Source organism: Drosophila teissieri, chromosome 4, assembly GCF_016746235.2.
Source record: "Drosophila teissieri strain GT53w chromosome 4, Prin_Dtei_1.1, whole genome shotgun sequence".
NCBI classification, from domain to species: Eukaryota; Metazoa; Arthropoda; class Insecta; order Diptera; family Drosophilidae; genus Drosophila; species Drosophila teissieri.
The window spans coordinates 244,054-257,266 of NC_053033.1; the positions used below are offsets into that span (position 1 = coordinate 244,054).

General features: G+C 35.5%; 2 protein-coding genes and 1 long non-coding RNA gene across 4 annotated transcripts in view; 2 read left to right on the forward strand and 1 right to left on the reverse strand.

Annotated features, from left to right (window-relative positions):
• Window positions 1–5,181: 5,181 nt before the first annotated feature.
• Window positions 5,182–6,778, forward strand: LOC122622890. Its single transcript, XM_043801537.1, has 4 exons — window positions 5,182–5,570; window positions 5,632–5,815; window positions 5,872–6,378; window positions 6,439–6,778. Exons 1-4 carry the CDS (start codon window positions 5,191–5,193, stop codon window positions 6,727–6,729), a joined length of 1,362 nt encoding a protein of 453 aa, XP_043657472.1. The 5' UTR covers window positions 5,182–5,190; the 3' UTR covers window positions 6,730–6,778.
• A 2,581-nt stretch (window positions 6,779–9,359) lies between these two features.
• LOC122622875 lies at window positions 9,360–11,404 on the reverse strand. The gene is made up of 3 exons (XM_043801515.1): window positions 11,125–11,404; window positions 9,840–9,960; window positions 9,360–9,773 (listed from the first exon to the last, which is right to left on the reverse strand). Exons 1-3 carry the CDS (start codon window positions 11,270–11,272, stop codon window positions 9,587–9,589), a joined length of 456 nt encoding a protein of 151 aa, XP_043657450.1. The 5' UTR covers window positions 11,273–11,404; the 3' UTR covers window positions 9,360–9,586.
• Window positions 11,405–11,731: 327 nt separating this feature from the next.
• The window catches only part of LOC122622857, a 37,560-nt gene continuing 36,078 nt past the window's right edge, over window positions 11,732–13,213 (forward strand). For both annotated transcript variants that reach the window (XR_006326346.1, XR_006326345.1), the window contains exon 1: window positions 11,732–11,801. This is a non-coding gene — a long non-coding RNA (uncharacterized LOC122622857). The remainder of the gene's footprint in view (window positions 11,802–13,213) is intronic.

Genomic DNA, 13,213 nt, shown 5'->3' on the forward strand with positions numbered 1-13,213 from the left:
CGCCGTGTTATTGCCGATATACGGCCACAAATGTTGGAAAAAGTCATCGAAAATTGGACGTCCAGATTGGATTACACCCGAGCCAGCCGTGGCGATCATATGCCAAAAACATATATATGTAAAATGTAATGCTACAAAATTATCTTTCTGATATATGAAATGCATGTCTATCAAATAAACCGTTGTTATTTTATACACCATGTAAAAGAAAGGGCTTTGGCAATGTCCGTCTGTAATGTACGTTTGGCCATTTACACTGTCAGTGAATCGGCAACACTTTTAAAACATTTTTGGATTTGTTACTCGTAAAATACAGGGTATACTAGATTTGTTGAAAAGGCAGAAGGAAGTGTCACCGACCATATAAAGTATATATATTCTTGATCAATTTCTATTGATATACTAAAAACATTTTTGCCACGCCCACACTTACATCCGCAAGTATGTAACAGGTATAAAAAATGTTTACGACTCTATAACGTATATATGTATACGAGGTGTGTTCAAAAATTATCGCGTTTTTTTTTACTAATGATTTATTTATTTATACATATTTATTTTGTCGCCTTCAAGTAACCCATATGAGATATTATACACTTGTGCCAACGGTTTTTTTTATCTTCAAAGCACTTAAAAACAATTTTTTTTATCTTGTTCAGCTTCTCTTTCGATGCCGTCTTCATCTCGTCAATCGTAGCGTAACGTCGTCCTTTCATGGGCCTCTTCAGTTTAGGGAAAAAGGAAAAGTCACAGGGGGCCAGATCTGGGTAATACGCTGGCTGCGGCATTCCCCATTTTAGCCAAAAAGTCCTTTGAAAAATATGTTGATTGTTGTTTCATTAGTTTATTAGTCTTGTAAAAAACTTAGTTTTTATTTTGTGTGCGTTCGCACTTTATCACATTTTATATGGGTATTTACAAAGTAAAGTGCAAAATCATCTTTCATTTCAAAAGTTGATGCTGGAACTTCTGAATGTTGAATGACTTTTACCACGTTTGATATACGAATTTTTTAAATAGACAATTTGTTTTTTAATCTAATCTAGTATCGCCATTTACATATTGATACTTTCGAAGAATGCCTTTATAAACTACATGGAATAGAACATTAGCTGGGAGAGAAGAAAAACAAGCCAAAACTTTAAAAATGGCAAAACGTGTTATGGGTGCTGTCGGATTTCATGTTCCTGTCTCTAGAAGAGTAGGACATGTCCTATCCTTTTTACACCTCACCAGACCTTTGCCAATATGCAAACGGGAGAGATGAAAGCATATCAAATTGGTATTGGTATATCACCCTCTGCAAAAAACACTTTCATAAAATAGCAGCGTGCTTAAAGTAACTGACTGGAGAGTGTTATACGAGTTGTATTTTAAGTACCACTACAGTATACTATTCAACATCGAATGGCAAGATACCAAATCGGAGTCCTAAGGAACCTACCGAAGGCAAATTGGAGTACGTTCTCTAAGTGATTTCGTCAGAAACTTATCCCTCCTCCTAAAAAAGACGTTCCGAACTTTAACACGCTAGAGCAATTGGTAAGCTTCGTCATTCGATCCCTGGAATACGACTTCTTTACAACCTACTCTTTAACAGGGGTAAAAGTCCAATCCCACCGAGTCTCCTCCGAGCTAGTCCCTCAAAGCGGAAAGACAAACTACTGCTCACCATATAACAACAGACCCATCAGTCTATCTTGTGGATTTGCTCCTAAGAAGCCATTCCCAATAACTTTAGCATCTGGTGTGTGCTACCTAAATGGTAGGTCAGTCGATACTGAGGGAGCTTTGAACAACGTTGGAATCGATTCGACAATCGACTTTTAATCCTGAATCAACTTACCTTGGCGACTGCGTCATCCGCAAAACAGTGCAACTCTACTCCCAGGGGCCTGTTGATGCCCAGGAACCCATTGTACATGATGTTCCACAGGGTCGGTCCAAGTATGTTTTTGCGCGTATCGTACCACAGGACCCAGTCCCCAAAGTAGCTGCCAACGACTATCCTCAGGTACTCCGGGATCCTCATTCAGTTCATGGCTCCGAGTATTACGGGCCATCTAGCGGTGTTGAAGGCGTTCTTTACGTCCAGAGTCTTAATTGCACAATATTCATTCCTGCCTCCTAGCCATCTATCGCCAGCAAGGGCGTTCTTGGCTATGTTACTCACGGCCGTGAGTGCGTCCAGGGTGCTCTTCCCCTTCCGGAAGCCGTTTTGCTGACTTCCTAGGCGTGGCAGCATGGGTCAACAAACTGCGTCTATGTCTGTAGAATCTGTATGCTTGATTGATCTTTCTAGCTTTTATAGTTCATAAGATCTCGGCGTTCATACTGACGGGCAGACTCCGCTATTAGTCCTGATAAAGAATACATATATATACTATATACAGTCGGAAACACTTCCTTCTACTTCTTACATACTTTTTACCGTCTAGTATACCCTTTTACTCTACGAGGGAGGGACTGGCAATGCGATCCAACTTTGTCAAGGTTTTCCGTTAAAAGTCTTTTCTTCAAAATGGTTTTAACAAATCATGACGTTTTATTAGTTTTTACATTATAAATTTAACAATAATAAGTGAATCCTGGTGCTTGATTATTGTTAAAATGAATTCTAATGTATAAAAATTACAATAATTGATAATAGCTTATGTAGCGAAAAGTATTGAATTTGCCACCTTGGAAGGTGCACACGTGAACAAAACTGCAGGCTATTTACGACTGCTAGCATCGACCTCACGGGTCTTGTGTTTTTTCATATATTTTATAACTGTATATAACTGTGTCAGTATACTATTTCTAAAAACATTGAACTTAAAATTGCAAAATAAAGTAATAGTCGTATATATGTATTCAAAGCCGTTACTTTGTAACTGCTCTCGTTTAGGTGCGCTTTTTTATTTTGTTTGCAATTAATTAAATGTAATTCTCCTTTTATTGTTGTACTGTTCAAAGCGATAGTCTTTTCTCAAGTTGTGTATTTTATTAAGAATGGTCCGAATTAAGAATGGTCATTGGCCTTCATTCGGTATACGTCCTTTCCTGGAGAGAGGGTCTCGCTCGATGGATAGGAGCAAAATAACACATGATGAATATATGTTACACCTGAGGTATAGATGACTCTGTTTTCCTCCGACCGATATTTTCTTCTGAGTTGGATAATCAATGGCCGTCTGCCGATCTGAGTAATTTAATGGAATATAGTATCTTTGTTGCTATCAGCATAAGCACCAAGCACCAAGTGAGCTTTAAGTTACAGCACAATATGATATAGTCCGATTTTATAAAAAAAATGCTGGTGCATAAACTATGATTTATACTCTGAATGAATGAAATCTTTTTTCGAAAGAAAGTGTATTTATTTAGTCGAGCGTTAATTTAAAAATTTTATTTTAACGTAATTTCTAGAATATTCCTAATTCCGAATTCTTAATAAAATTGTGGGTGTTGGACCATCAATTCTATATATTATTTTTGCACCACTTAAATTAAAATAATGTGTATACCCGGTACTCGTAAGATAATCGTTTCTTAAAGCGGAACTAAGGTGTATTTTGTATTTTTTGTTATTCAATAATCGTTAGTGTCGTAAGGATTACGTAGCATAATTCAAAGCAAAGAATCTCAAATTAAACCTTAAAATTCTAGTTACATACGTTAATTGTTGCCAGGATTTGTAAACAGTAAAGTATGAACTCATTATTCGGTTATATTCATATTACTTTGGTCGAAAAATAGTAATATTAAAAGCAGTCGAACTTAGTTCTTTTTCTACAAAAACCTGCGGTCAAATTAAGGGTATATAAGGGATAAGGGTGTAAAAGGACAGGTAGTTAAGGATATTGACGAAAAGTGGTGGATATAGTGCAAACGTACGACTCTATGTCCACCTTAAAAGAAAATAAGATGTATAGCTAAATAGGGTTGTTGCTGAGAATTTTTTGGATGTCAGAGAATTTGTGTCCCGCATGTGGATTAAAAAGTTGGCCTGGGGCTTGAAGCCGACTAAACTTAAATCCAAACCAAACTAAACGAGTCCGACTACTTGAGTCCTTGACCACCCGAGCGACAACCACTTCGACACCATAAGCCCGAGAGCAATTCCCTAACCTCAAACAATTATTTATGTTGAAAAAAATGAGGGTTGCTCATAGACTACAGATACAGGTGCAACGGTAGAGAATAGTCTTGCAGTGCATTTCAAGCAGTTCGTTCGATACAGTTTATATAAAAGCACTAAAAATAATATTTTAATATAAAAAGTTACAGTCGAATAAAAAGAAGTAATTAATTATATCATAGCGAAAAAGTCTTATTAATACAAACTAATTTTACATAAAAAAAATATGCTATATACTGTAATACATATTTAACTTAGAAAATGTTAACGACAGCCAAAAATCAATTAAATAATGAAACACGAATGTATTTATATAACCGTTTTATATTAGTATTGAAGCGCGTTAATATGTATTGCGTAGTCTATTTTGGATATCCCAAGGATTAAAAAACACATTGGTTTTTTTTTTTTTTTAATTGTTAAAAAGCAGTAGCATATTTTTATTTTATTTACAAGAAAATTCAGATTTTCATGCGTTTTTCTTTAGCAATCAATTGATTTACATACCCCAAATTTAGTTACTTTTATCGATTTTTATATAGATCACACTTTCACTTTGGATGAATACTCGGAGGAATATTCGTGAGTTCAGCACTAGATAGCTGCCATTTTTATTTCAATTAAAAACAAAATATAAAAAAAAGAGAATAAACTTATTAGGCAATTTGTGAAAGATTGTGTTTAATTATCTTTTTCATCAAAAAATATTCGTATAAAATGTTTATTTGAAAGAGCATGAAATTTAAATGCCATGTTAAACAAGTGTTCTGATATTTTATTTTCTATATTCACGTTACTCGTTTAACTAGATTTGTAAAAAAAAATGTACTTGATTCGGCTAGTTAGCCGAACCGATTAAATCTGGTCCGCTTTACCGTACAAAGGGATCTTGTGAACTATGTATAATAAAGAGCATAGGAATTCCTTCGCAGCACTAGTAAAATAACTAAAAACGAGACTGAAATCACACTTCGAAGGCAGAAAATTCGCTATTAGTTGCTTTTGACTTATATATTCTAATAATAACTGAACAAACACAAATTTTTGAACCATTTCAGAAACAGGATATGACATATCACCGTACTTCGTCGACAAAAAGGAATACTACATTACAATCATGTAAAGAAGAGAATTCTTACTCTCAAGAAGCAGAGGACTCCGACGAGGAACGCGAGCTAACCAACCTTAACTGGCTTTTAAGAAATCAAAATTTAACTTGGCCAAAAACCATTGATTCCAACCCATCTGAAATTTTAAATACGAAAAGATACGCAGAACCAACTTACAAGTCAAGTGCCCATGAAACACAAATTAAAATGTTTTATTCTAGGCATGAGAGCACAGAGAAAATATCGCATATAATTTTAGAGGCTAAAGCACAAAAATCTGTAATAAAGAGACCAACTCCATCAGAACGCCTTGAAATTTTCGTCAATAAAGTCAAAAGGTTTGTAAAATTGAATTTATACCCTAGAATACATACATATGAATTTATTTTTATTTTTTAGGGACTTAAAAGAATACGAAAAATTAGCTAGCAAATATGAAACCGACGTGACCGAGAAACCGCCGTTTAATTATTCACATATAATTGGAATGGCTATGTTACAGAATGGGCGTATAACCTTACAACAATTATGTTCTTGGATAGAGGCCAAGTTTGCATTTTTTAGAATTCGAAAGAAATGGAATGTGAGTACTATTAATTGTGTTGAATGGAATAATCTAATAATTTTACTTTTACATAGAATTCCATTAGGCATAACTTATCATTGCACCATTGCTTTCGTAACCGAAAAAGGGAAGAAAAGGGAAAAGGTGGTTACTGGGAGTTGGGAGTGGATCCAAAAAAGTGTGACCGGAAACGAATTCGAAATAGAAAAATTAGTCATCCAACGCAAAATCAAACTGCTAGGTACCATTCTGAACATTTAACTCAAATACAAGAACCTAAATCTGCTCAGCAAAATCATTCAAGATATGTTAAAAAATTAAAGACAAATAGCCTTCCAGAAAAAACTGAAGCAAATATCTTTAAAAAAAAAGAAGCAAAACTGGCCGTGCCTTATAATAAACATCATGTCGCTGGTGAAAATGATGTCCAATATGAACAAAGATGGTTACGAACAATAAATCAAGAGGACATTTTAAAAAAGAAGTCTGAGCTTGACATTATATCAAGCAGTGACCAATTTGTAACAGATTCTCAAAACGTAAACTGTTTTTTTTCGCACAAGATAGATACTACCAACACGGTAAGACTAATAACGTTCATATTAAGATAAGAGTGTTCTTTTAAAAAATATACATTGCAGGCAATTTCTGGAGAAGAGAATTTCTGCACTTTCAATAATATAAATTTCTTTTCCGAAACGACACCTGTGCTTGCTTCAAATTCAACTATCGTAGAAGACCAAAATGTATCAACTGATGTATCCTTTGCTAGATATCCATGTAACATAACAATTAATTGTGATTACACTCACTTTCCACAAATAGTTGACAGCATTGACGAGCAGTTCCAATACCTACATGATAGCGCTGAGTTCGGTAGAAACGACGATATCTTAGATAACCTACTTGATGTTTATGTTACACACTATTAAACTAAACCTAATGCAATACAAAATCCCAATATATTTGTTTATAAGGTTATTACACAATCTTTTAATGAAATGGTTTGTACAATCGACGAGTTGATTTCATTGGCGCCTTCCAATATTAGCAGGAACGCCTAAAAAACATTCAAATTGTTCATTGAAATGTAAAATGGGTCCTTAGAACATTAAAATTGATCCTTAAAACTAAAAACCTTTTCTTATTTCTACAAATATTGGTCCATATTTTAAAAATATTTAATTTAATTTATTTATTTATTTATTTTCAACATACCTTTAAATTTTGAAATACAATCAAGGGGATTCTTAAAAATCTTAATATGTTCTTAATAATACGAATACTTATACCCATAATATAGCTACCGGAAGAAATAGTAAGGATCTTTAGAGTCTTAGGAGTCTCCGCCTCTGGCGACCACTGCAGTTTAATGGCATCTTGCGTGAATAAGCCTTTACCATAATTGTATTAGTACATTCTATTCACACTATTCAATTTGCTCAAAGTGGGAGTTGTTTTTGACACCATTTCACCTCAAATATGTTGGTGTTTTTTAGAGTACAAAAATTTTCATTTAATCCTGACATAAAAAAAATATTGTCAAATTTTTATAAGTCCTGAAGATCTTCACAAAATTATATGTAGAAATTAAACTTTAGAAAATTTAAAATACTAAAGTTCAAATTTTGCATCTTCTTTTAGATCTTCTTTTATAAAGAATGTCTTTACAAAAGTAGATCTGATGAAACAGTCTTATAAGTTCAAACTTGCCAATCAAAGCATTTGATTTTATGGCTCATCATTTAAATGTTGCTGCAAAATAGTAATAGCAATAGTGCAACAAGAAAATCCTCCAGAAACTGGGCTTAGATCAGAAAAAAAAACAAGAGAGAACGCTATAGTCGAGTTCCCCGACTATTTGATACCCGTTACTCAGCTATTCGAAGTGCAAAGGAGAGTATGTGCTGAATACTTATTAGAGTGGGCGTGGCAAAAAGTTTTTTGGCAAATCGATAGAAATTTACAAGACTAATACAAAAATGAAAAAATATCAAAACATTTTTCAAAAGTGTGGGCGTGGCAGCTTTAGGCGGTTTGTGGGCGTTAGAGAGGGCGTGGCAAGAAGTTTTTTGGCAAATCGTTAGAAATTTACGAGACTAATACAAAAATAAAACAAGAGAGAACGCTATAGTCGAGTTCCCCGACTATCTGATACCCGTTACTCAGCTAGTGAAAGTGCGAAGGAGTCTTCAGCACTGACAGTTTTTTGCGGTTTGTGGGCGCTAGAGTGGTCGTGGCAAAAAGTTTTTTGGCAAATCGATAGAAATTTAGAAGACTAATACAAAGATGAAAAAATATCAAAACATTTTTCAAAAGTGTGGGCGTAGCAGCTTTGGGCGGTTTGTGGGCGCTAGAGTGGGCGTGGCAAAACGTTTTTTGGCAAATCGATAGATATTTATAAGACTAATACAAAGATGAAAAAATATCAAAACATTTTTCAAAAGTGTGGGCGTGGCAGTTTTGCGCGGTTTGTGGGCGTTAGAGTGGGCGTGGCAACATGAATTGACAAACTTGCGCTGCGTCTATGTCTCAGGAGTCAGTATGCTTAATCTAAACTTTCTACCTTTTGTAGTTCCTGAGATCTCGACGTTCATACGGACAGACGGACGGACAGACGGACATGGCCAGATCGACTCGGCTACTGATCCTGATCAAGAATATATATACTTTATATGGTCGGAAACACTTCCTTCTGCCTGTTACATACTTTTCAACGAATCTAGTATACCCTTTAACTCTACGAGTAACGGGTATAATAAAACAAGAGAGAAAGCTGAGTTTCCAAAATATATATATTCTTGATCAGGATCAATAGCCGAGTCGATCCGGCGCTGTCCGTCCGTCTGTCCGTCCTTTTGGAAAAACACACGCACTCTAACACCCGCAAACCGCAAAAGCTGCTACGCCCACACTTTTGAAAAATGTTTTGAAATTCTTTCATTTTCTCAAAAATAAAATACGACCAACGTGCCGAATACGAATACCGCAGCAGTTTAAATGATTTCAAGAGCGCTTGCAGGCATCGTAGAAAATACAAGATTTTGACTGGTCCTGTCAAAGATGTACTGTGTGATCCGGACGGTGATCGCACTGAATACAGTCAAGAATCACTGATTCCCAGACACACACTCACTCGCTTTTTTGTTAAGTAGATGTCAAGCTCCCCATGATCAAGCTCCCCATGGAAAAGGAACCCCGGTGAATGAATGAGGAAAACATTTGGAGTTTTCTACATCTGCAAAAAAAAATTATTTTCTAGGTCATATAATAAAGTTTCCGGGCAGACGGACATGGCCAGATCGACTCGGGTATTGATCCTGATCAAGAATATATATACTTTATATGGTCGGTTCCATGTTGCCACGCTCTATCTAACGCCCACAAACCGCCAAAAACTGTTAGTGTTGAAGAGTCTCATTCGCATTTCCACTATCTGGGAACGGGTATCAGATAGTCGGGGAACTCGAATATAGCGTTTTATCTTGTTTAACTAAGAGTTCTCAGAAACTATATTATATGACCTAGAAAATTATATAATGCATGCAATAGTGCTGTTAAATTAAAAATTTTGACCACGCACACTATAGCGCCTACGAGCCAAAAAAGCAGTACAGTTTTATTCGACAAGCCAAATAAAAATCTCTTTGATTACATTTTTTGATTACATTTTCGCAGTATATATATATTTAACTTTTATAGAACAGAAGTAGCCCTTTCTTTCTGACTAAAGAAACAGATGTTTTTATTGTATTGACACACATTTTCAGAATATATTAACGGAATTCGTTATTCAACATTCTTTTTGTCATTACCCCTTCCGATCTCGGGGTATTCCAATTTAACACCGGGGTCACATGAAAAGATGGGGCAGCAATAAGGAAATGATGCGGTTTTATTGGTCTTCTCTGTGTCCAGTTTACATTTGTCATTTGCCAGTGGCAATGGGCCGCAGTCTTCTACGAGTTCCAAAAGCCTACGAATAAATACATTTGTTCATTAAAAAATATAATATAATAAATAAAATTCTTCTTTAAATTACTTGGTATCATTTTCCTCATTTTGAACACAAGTAGATCGACCGCAGAATGGAGTCAGGTCCCACGACTTTCCGGGCTCAACAGTGGCACATCGAGTAGAAGCAAAACACATTGCCGGAAAATCTAAAGAATTATAAAATTTATTTTAAGGAAGTGCGAGGGAATATTTTAACCGCAAAGCGTCTTTTTATTTTTATTTGAAGCACTTTTGTTCATATTTACTTTCGCAGACAGATTTTAAAGTAATGGGCGTGGTTAAAACGATTTTGGCACAAAAACCAAAAAAGGAAGCTATTTACGGAAATCCCAAGCTTATATACCCTTGCAGTAATTATATATTAAACAAAAACTTATGTATACCGAATAAGCTACTAAATCTACCATATAAGTCCGGATCAATAGACCAGCCGATCTGGCCATGTTCGTCTGTCTCTCCGTCTGTATAAACGTCGAGATCTCAGGAACTATTTAAGGTAGAAAGTTAAGATTAAGTATACAATTTCTAAAGAAATTGATGCAGCCCAAGTTTCCAAATGTTACCACGCCCACAAACCAGCCAAAGCCCACACTTTTGAAAAATGTGCAGAACATTTTTCATTTGTGATTTCATTGTACATTTTTATTGAGTTGCTAAAAAAACGTTTTGGCACGTCCACTAAAGCCCACAATTCCCCCAAAACTGTCACCAAACTGCCCAAAAAAATGCTTTTGAAAATGTTTTGATATTTTTTCGTTTTTTTTTTAGTCCTGCCAATAACTATCGGAATACCAAAAACATTTTAGTCACGCCCTTTTTAACGCCCACAAACCGCTCAAACAGTTAAGACTGTTTTTATCGATTTGCAAAAAAAAAATTGTGCAATTTCTTATTCACAATCCCGCCGGTGGTTTCTGTGGCACCGAAGTATATTGGCTTTTGACACGACTGTTGATACTAATTAAGAATATATACTTTATAAGAGCGCAATTGCCAATTACTTTTTTGCAAACTGTTGACTATTTAAGTTAATACATATAGACGTGCGCACGATGAGGCATTACTTGCTAGTATTTTTTCAATTAACTTAAAATGTACTTTTAATAGCTTTCTTATGGTCCGATCTAAACACACTGGCAAGTACTTTAAGCGTGTGAGCGTTGTATTGGCAACGCAAGTAAGATTTAATCATCATTGCTAAATATTGACAAAATTTATCAGATTCAACATTCTTTCGATACAGTAATGCTTATATTGTACTTATATCTTTTTTATTAATTATTTACAAATACGATGGTTGGCATACATACCTCTTAGAACGTCGGCAGGAATAAGGCGTTTAAAAATTCGTATTTCACCTGCTTTCGTATCGTCATCCTGTGTATTTTTTTGTTCAGCACACAGAGAGTCTGTCAAGGCTATCAAAATGATGGCACATACAACAAAATGAAAACTCATTTTAAAGATTCCAAAGATGTTTAATTTTTGTAATTTTTAATAATAATACACGAGTAAAATAATATCGACCCAAGTAAGAAATACAAAAAACGAACACAACTGGAATTAGCCAGTCTACATGAAGCGAAAGTTCACAATAAATTAAACAAACTGGCCAGTCGCACCTATACTTATGGGGATCTCATACATACATATACATATGAAGCGGCTACCCAAGATAAAGCTTTTGTGCTGGATTGAATACCACTTTAAAAGTTGTTACATTAAACAAAATAAAACAGTGCTAAGCAGGCCTGGCGACAGGGAATACGTGCCCGGGGGGAAACACCCCGTCCCCCCACCCCCTGTCGCCGGGCCTGCATATAAGTTATGTTTCCGTCAAAAATCCGGGTCCCCCCTCAGAAGTCCGGGCCCTGGGGAAACAGACCACCCCCCCCCCCCCCCCCCCCCCCCCGGGCCTGGTGCTAAGCTTTGTGCTTTGACCCGGTTTTCACCAGCATTGTCGTTAATCCAAATCAACACGAGCATGGTGCGTACATACATATTTATGGTAATATAAGGAATCTCCGAACAAATTAAGTTATCTTAATAAAAAGACAACATGTACGTGCTCAAATGTATAGATTCCTTTATAATATAGATACTTATGTACATATATATGCAAGTATAGATATATAAACATTTTTCGTCACAATTGTTTATATCAAAACTTTTAAAATTTGAAGGTGCGATCTTCACTCGTTTTTTACATCGTCGAGATGTGCTTTTGTTTGACATAAGAAGTTTTCTAAGAGATTTACTATGACCAGAAGTAGGAAACAAACTCTCTACTCTGCTTTCCGTTAGACACCACGAAAAATTGTAGTTGTTTACCGGGAAAACTGTTTTAGCTTTAATTAAACTAACTTTTTTTTAAACATTTTTGGTGCATTTTTATTTTTATTCAAAGTGGTTTTAGCCCTTGTAGCCCTAACTCTTTTTATGGAACGGAATAAATTTCGATTAAAGTTGTGTAGTAATACAAAATTATGTTTAAAAAAGAACTCGTACACGTTTTTTGTATCTGAGTTTTAAACCTTTTGGTTTATCTACAAGTAGCCAGATAAGGATTCAAGCCAACAAATATTTGAACACCCCTTTTTAAATTATATATTTAAAGTACTCGTATCAAATCGTTTAGGGATCTAGTAATAATGCTAAGCAATAGCAAGGTATTTAGCTCTCTTTGTACACAATGTATTTATATTTTTAGCACAAGCCGAGTCGAGCTGGCCATGTCCGTCCGTCTGTCTGTCCGAATGGGCAGTGATCTCGGAAACTATATAAACCGAAATTTATGTCCGTATGAACGTCGAGTTCTCAGGAACTATAAAAGCTAGAAAGTTAAGATTAAGCATACAGACTCCAGAGACATAGACGCAGCGCAAGTTTATTAACCCATTTTGCCACGCCCACTCTAACGTCCACAAACCGCCAAAAACTGTCAGTGTTAAAATTTCTCCTTCGCACTTCCACTAGCTGAGTATCAGTCGGGGATCTTGACTATAGCGTTCTCTCTTGTTTTTTTTTTCTTAATTATTATTTGGGTTGCCAATTTCTATCGGTAACCCTAAATATACATATATATATATTCTTGATCAGGATCAATAGACGAGTCGATCTGGCCAAGTCCGTCTGTGCGTTCGTCTATCCGTTTGTCTGTCTGTCCGTATGAACGACGAGATATCAGGAACTATGAAAGCTAGAAAGTTAAGACTCAGCACCCAAAAACATAGACGCATGTCACGCCCACTCTAACGCCCACAAACCAGCTAATACTGCCACACCCACACTTTTGAAAAATGTTTTTTAATACTTTTTTACATTTTTGTTATTATTTTGATATATGATATTTATACCCGTTACTCGTAGAGTAAAAGGGTATACTAGATTCGTTGAAAA

Excerpts from the sequence above, each read along its gene's own strand:
- LOC122622875 (XM_043801515.1), bottom strand. The coding sequence starts at position 11,272 with ATGAGTTTTCATTTTGTTGTATGTGCCATCATTTTGATAGCCTTGACA. Across the intron at positions 9,961-11,124 it reads TCCTGCCGACGTTCTAAGAG|ATTTTCCGGCAATGTGTTTT; the intron begins GTATGTATGCCA and ends ATAATTCTTTAG. Across the intron at positions 9,774-9,839 it reads AATGAGGAAAATGATACCAA|GCTTTTGGAACTCGTAGAAG; the intron begins GTAATTTAAAGA and ends ATTTATTCGTAG.
- LOC122622890 (XM_043801537.1), top strand. The coding sequence starts at position 5,191 with ATGACATATCACCGTACTTCGTCGACAAAAAGGAATACTACATTACAA. Across the intron at positions 5,816-5,871 it reads GAATTCGAAAGAAATGGAAT|AATTCCATTAGGCATAACTT; the intron begins GTGAGTACTATT and ends ACTTTTACATAG. Across the intron at positions 6,379-6,438 it reads AGATAGATACTACCAACACG|GCAATTTCTGGAGAAGAGAA; the intron begins GTAAGACTAATA and ends TATACATTGCAG.